Source organism: Amphimedon queenslandica, unplaced genomic scaffold (genome assembly GCF_000090795.2).
Source record: "Amphimedon queenslandica unplaced genomic scaffold, v1.1 AMPQUscaffold_13382, whole genome shotgun sequence".
Lineage (NCBI taxonomy): Eukaryota > Metazoa > Porifera > Demospongiae > Haplosclerida > Niphatidae > Amphimedon > Amphimedon queenslandica.
In genome coordinates, this window is record NW_003546382.1 from 207230 (window position 1) to 213108 (window position 5879).

Genomic DNA, 5879 nt, shown 5'->3' on the forward strand with positions numbered 1-5879 from the left:
TTCCTCTGTCTTCTCCTCATGCTTAGCTATCCACCATGCAGCTAGAAATTCCTGTATACTCAAGTGAAGGAACTGATACTTCTCTTCATCATATTCTTTGAATGTTGTCATCAATCCAAGATAATTTGCTTCCTTGACTGCCTCACTCAGTGACTGTACTTCATGTGAAGAGAATGTCATTCTTGTATTAGCCAGGTTAGTATAAGCTAATTGACACAACTCTTGTAAAGGTTTAGCGAATTGTGATGGTAATGAAGAAAGACTACCTAAAGTATATGGGTCAATATCATGTCTTTTAACATGTCTTCTGATTGTTTGTAGGATAAAGTTCTCATACAGTTGAGTGAGTGTTGTTGGTAAGTGTCCTCCTTCCTTACAATAAACTAAGATGACCATGGAACAGACTAGTGGCACATAACACAATGATTGGACATCATTTCGTATTTCAAGATCACTAACGAGTTTCACTGCTAGTTGTGAATCCTCGTCTACAGGTAATTGAACTTCATCATCACCTTTCTCATCACTGTCCACTTTCTTTCTACTTTGCAAATATTTAAGAATGTCTTGTCCTAGTTTTGTATCTTTTTGAAGTGTTTGTATAATGACTGTTGATATTTCTTCCTCAGAAAACCCAATGACCTGAACATGTCTGCTGAGATTAGGCAGCTCTAAGAGTGAAGAGGAGGCATAGCTACGAGAGGTAACAATTACTGAACATTGGTCTAACTGCTTTCTATTAATAATGTTAGCAGCTAATGAAGACTTTCTGCCTTGTTTACCTAGTTCATCCCAACCATCAAAGATTATCAGTAGTCCTTCTCCGTCCCTTTCTTCAAACCATTTAGGTACATTTTTATATCTATTAAGTTGATAATCAAACAGGTCAGCTAGTGTAGTAGCTTTAGCTATCTTGCTATTCCTTAAAGGACAATAAAGTACCAAGATATACTTTTGGTGTGGAAGTGTTCCATTGGACCACATATTTAACAGTTTACGACAGAGTGTTGTCTTGCCAATACCAGGAGGACCGTCTATTACTACTCTGAGAGACAGAGAACCATCTGTGGGTTGGAGGAGATCTTCAATATTTATCATTTTGATTTCAGTTAGTTCATATATTTTATCAATTTGCCCTCTTAGCATATGCCAAGCTGATTTTGCAACACCTGCATTGAAATCCAAGATTTTTTTTTCTATTAATGCTAATCTTCCAAAGTAATCTTTTCCAATTCTTGGTGGCCAGTCTGTAGCAACAATAGGTTGGTGTTTGTAGTGTTGTCTCATATTGTCAGCATATCCTTGAACATTATCAGGTAGTGACTTAATAAATGTTGAAACTTCTAGCATTGAATAGCCTAATGTATTGAGAATATAACGACACACATATAATGCACACACACACTCACCTAATTCCATTAACATAGAAGAAACAATATCAGTTAGTGCACGATGTTGCTGGTGTATTAATACACAACACATGTCAATTAAATACTGCTTTGAATCAGAATAGACTTCCAACTGTGTTTGAATGACATTCACAAGTTTACTAGCTTTCTCATTATCAGTTACTCCTAATACAAGCATCTCCTCTTTAGTTTGTTGTGGTATCAGGTCTTTAGCATACAGTGCATCAGTTACATTGCACAGATTCACACTAATAGCTTGAACTAATTTATATGAATGACTCTGTAGGATATCCTTGGGAATACCTGCAGTATATAGTGTATCAGTTAAAGAGTGTTGTATTGAGCATATGTGCTTATATATACCTGATGGTGTAGGAGTAGCAGGTTCAGGAGTTGGTACAGTAGGAGTATTATTACCGGTACCTATTATATATATATGCATTAAATAATTATTAATGATACAAATACATGATCATACCTCTTGGACATTGTAACTGATCATTAATAGTTTGTAATAAATTAATCTCTTCTCTTTTAGTCAATGCATTGAGTACATCGCTCCAAGCTGCTGTAGGATCTGTATTCAACCATTTCGTAAATAAAGCTAGTTTTTGGTGTTTAGCATCTACTTGTTCTATCACTGAAATTTCATGTTGTGTTATTCCAGGTAAGAGAAGGCCAAATGGTTTCCAGTCAACAAGTGGTTCAAGCCATTGAAGTAACAGGAAAATATCAGGTTGATCATCAATCATAGGACCAGGATTAAGTTCAACATCTCCTGATAAGAGGAGGAGCATGCGTAGACAAACAATCAAATAGAGATCATTGTAAATCAGGTTAGAACTGCTGCCTCCAGGTAAGACTATTGATTCGAGGTAGTTCGTATCAGTAACAGTAACGCCAGTAGTACATTGTACTTGGTAGCAGTTACCTAATGATAAAATACCACTATATAAAAGTGCAAAGTTGCAATTGCTATTTACCTGTTGGAGGAGTCATGATACACACTGAGAGAGAGCAGAAAGAAATAAAGAGTAGGAGGAGGAGGAAAGCATTAAGAGACATAGCTACTGCTGGCAGTTTAGACGTCTTCTCTCCTGATGTAGTACTGCCTGACTCGCTGTCTACTGCAGCTCTGAATGAGTGAGAGTGGCAGCCATTAGCTGGTCTACTGGAGGCAGCTTGACAGTAGTTCCACAGTCCAATACTTGCTCTCCATTGAGAGACATCAATCATCTTGTAATTATACTCAAGTATTGTCACTATAGTGGTAAAGAGTACAGAAGTGAGCGGTGTATGTACCGTACGCGTCTTAATTTTCGAGGTGTATTAAATTTCGTTATTTTCGTGCTCACCTTAAATCCACGAAATTTAAACCACCTCTAATGCCATTCTATTGTATGTAGACTATGGCCAGAACACGAAAATTAGCTCACACGAATATTAACTTTTGCATTGTTTACCTATGTTTACCACTTCTTATTAATTTTTATCCATTTTTACCACTGTAAAATTTTGTTGACTCATGTCTACTTCTCTTTGTCCATGTTTCCTAATGTTTACCTATGTTTACTAGTGTTTACCACTGTATATCACTGTTTAATGTTTACTATTGTATAATCACTGTTTGCCTTTGTTTATCGCTGTTTACCACTGTGTATTGCTGTACATCACTGTTTACTTTTGTTTATCATTGTTTACAACTGTTTGCTTATGTTTATTATTGTTTGCTGCTGTCTACTTTTGTTTATCATTGTTTACAACTGTTTACTTATGTTTATCATTGCTTACCTATGTTCATCACTGTTTGGCATTGTTTACCACTGTCTATTCATGTTTATCACTGTTTACCACTGTCTATTTATGTTTATCACAGTTTATCATTGTTTGCCACTGTCTATTTATGTTTATCACTGTTTATCATTGTTTACCACTGTCTACTTATGTTTATCACTGTTTACTTTTGTTTACTTATGTTTATCGTTGTTTACTACGGTTTATCATTGTTTGCCTAGGCTTACTTATGTTTATCACTGTTTAGGATGATACAAGAGTTCTGTTCCCACACTGATGTTTACTAAATTAACAGTAAACTCTGGAGTTTGGCTAAATCATTGGTCTTAAATCAAGCCTTATCTCAACTTTTGAGCAAATTTCATTGAAAACACGAAATTTTGAACCCTCGAAAATTTGGATGTATACGGTATACTTGAATTATATTCATGGATCAATAACACTATGCTTTGAGAAGTATCTGTCTGTCAGTAGTATGCAGTGCATAGTGATTGGTACCACTCCTTTACGACATTTATTATTGTCACTACTGATGGTATTTTGACTAAAATTTGGTCATTTTACAAATCTTAAGGCGGATTTACAATATGACATTAGGCCAGCGTACCATCAATTTTTAATCAAAAACGTGGGCAATTTGACTTTTTGATGCATGCTTTCCCCTAGAATAGAACCAAATCCTATTCCAGCATCAACGTAATGTCAGGACTAGCGTAATATTGTAAATCTACCTTAAAGAGCTAATGTCTTAAGCCAGGCATACACTAGGCAACATGTTGCTGGCAAAATATGTGGTTACTTTGATCTTGTAAGCAACATGTTGCCAGAAGCTTTATTTCTGGCAATATTTTGCTTACAAGATCAAAGTAACCACAAATTTTGCCAGCAATATGTTGGCTAGTGTATTCCTGGCTTAAGATTGAGCAGATCATGTGTTATAAAATATATAATATAAATTGAGCTCACATTTGAATTAATTGGAAGTACAACAGTGAGGAGTACAGCTTGTAGACTAACAGTCAGTTCAGGATTGCCGCTATAAAATGTTCAAAAATAGACATCAATCAACAATCATCTTGTAACGAACAACTGACAAGGTAGGCGTCGACGCGACTAGACTCGCACCTAAAAGGGTGTGGCTCAATATTAGATGATCTAATCCAGAACCGTCCAGAACACAACTTAACAGAATGAATAGCAACACTGATCTTACCGAATTGTGTTTAGAGCTTGAGGCTATAGAGCAACTAGCTGTAGATATACGAGTAGAGAAACTGTGCGTATCAAACTATTAATACACGTAATGACGTAATGGATGTATTCTTGATTTTTCAGGATGGGTGTGTCAATGGAACTAGCACCCCATGAAAATAATTTAATACTTGAAAACACTAAATATCATTAAACTATTTTATGTATCCCAATAATTGGGAACAGGTTGTTATTAGACTCTGAAGATAAAGCAGCTGAATGTAGAACGTAGAGCAACAAATTCATGACAAAAACATCAGCTTTGAATTTATCAACAATTGTAATTGTTGATAAATTATAAGAGAACAGTTTCTGTCAATTAGCATTTTCTAAACAGGCATAAAGAAACATGGCAGGAGTTAGTCTAACATGAAAATATTTCACTCCCCAAAGTGAATCTTATTCCTACTCCATTGTAATGCAAGTACCTTTGAAAATATTCACAATTAATTGTATGTGCTTTACCATTTTAAAAATTTTCCACAATTTGTGTTTGATATCTCCATACAGCCAAATTTTGCCATAAATAAAAAGTAGAGAATTTTACATTAATTTTTATAATTTTATTTGATGCATATACATGTGCTTATGTTGTGTCTAAAGTTTGGCCTCATTCTGACTATTGAAAATTATGCAATGGATGGCCTCAGGATTTTTAATTGCTCTGTAACCACACCCACATTTAGATCTACCACGCCCCTCACCAAAACCGACCAAAGAAAGGATGCCTCTACCAAAATCAGCTTCCATAGGAGCACGAGCAACAGACGTCTATTCTGAGTCATGTCCGCTAGTGATGAACTATATAAAAGAGAGAGGAGGAGGCGGAGAAGGAGAGCTACCCCAACTACTACCTTATCTGAGACAATTGTTGACTTGCTGCGCGTGTGCTGGACTACTGAGAGACCCAATGGTGTCCCTCTCGTGTGGACACTGCTACTGCTACGAGTGTCAGTTTGTGGAACCATTACTGAAAATACACTGTCGACAATGTAGAGGGAGGGAAGGCCTAGTCATTAATAATCAGCTAAGACTAGTCGCTAGTTTATACAGGGAACTCATTCGTTTATTGGGACTGGCCACACCTACCGACCACGCCCTACAGGAACTGGTACTGGAAGTGACGGAAGGTGTCAAAGTCTCGAAAGGATTGTTTTATATATTACCACCCACACGTTATCGGAAATTAACGAGTTTGAAACCTTTGAAGAGCAAATCAAGAGAGACCTCATCGTCGATTTGCGCTGATCCGATATCAGACGATGATGCTAATATCACTGATTTTGATATTGATGCTGATTTATGTGTCAACGAGGACTGCATTAGAGCGGAGGCTTTAACGAGCGCCGACAGATCGAGCCATTTCAAAATAATGAGAGACAGTAACAAAACAGTATCATCATCATCATCGTCGCCATTACAGAT

At 36.5% G+C, this 5879-nt stretch overlaps 2 protein-coding genes and 1 long non-coding RNA gene across 3 annotated transcripts in view; 1 reads left to right on the forward strand and 2 right to left on the reverse strand.

Annotated features, from left to right (window-relative positions):
- The window catches only part of LOC109582453 (uncharacterized), a 4093-nt gene extending 1932 nt beyond the window's left edge, over window positions 1-2161 (reverse strand). The window contains exons 1-4 of the mRNA XM_019997168.1: window positions 1888-2161; window positions 1773-1832; window positions 1410-1712; window positions 1062-1358 (exon numbers count right to left, since the gene is read on the reverse strand). Of these exons, the coding sequence (XP_019852727.1) occupies window positions 1062-1358; window positions 1410-1712; window positions 1773-1832; window positions 1888-2161 (934 nt within the window). The remainder of the gene's footprint in view (window positions 1-1061; window positions 1359-1409; window positions 1713-1772; window positions 1833-1887) is intronic.
- Window positions 2162-2629: 468 nt separating this feature from the next.
- LOC109582457 (uncharacterized) lies at window positions 2630-4857 on the reverse strand. The gene is made up of 3 exons (XR_002185096.1): window positions 4417-4857; window positions 4170-4328; window positions 2630-2671 (listed from the first exon to the last, which is right to left on the reverse strand). It is a non-coding gene; the product is annotated as an uncharacterized LOC109582457 (long non-coding RNA).
- Window positions 4858-5124: 267 nt separating this feature from the next.
- LOC109582454 (E3 ubiquitin-protein ligase MSL2-like) lies at window positions 5125-5874 on the forward strand (the record flags this gene model as incomplete). The annotated part of the gene is made up of 1 exon (XM_019997170.1): window positions 5125-5874. A coding segment is annotated over exon 1 (696 nt), but the record flags the coding sequence as incomplete, so codon positions are not given.
- Between the last annotated feature and the right edge of the window lie 5 nt (window positions 5875-5879).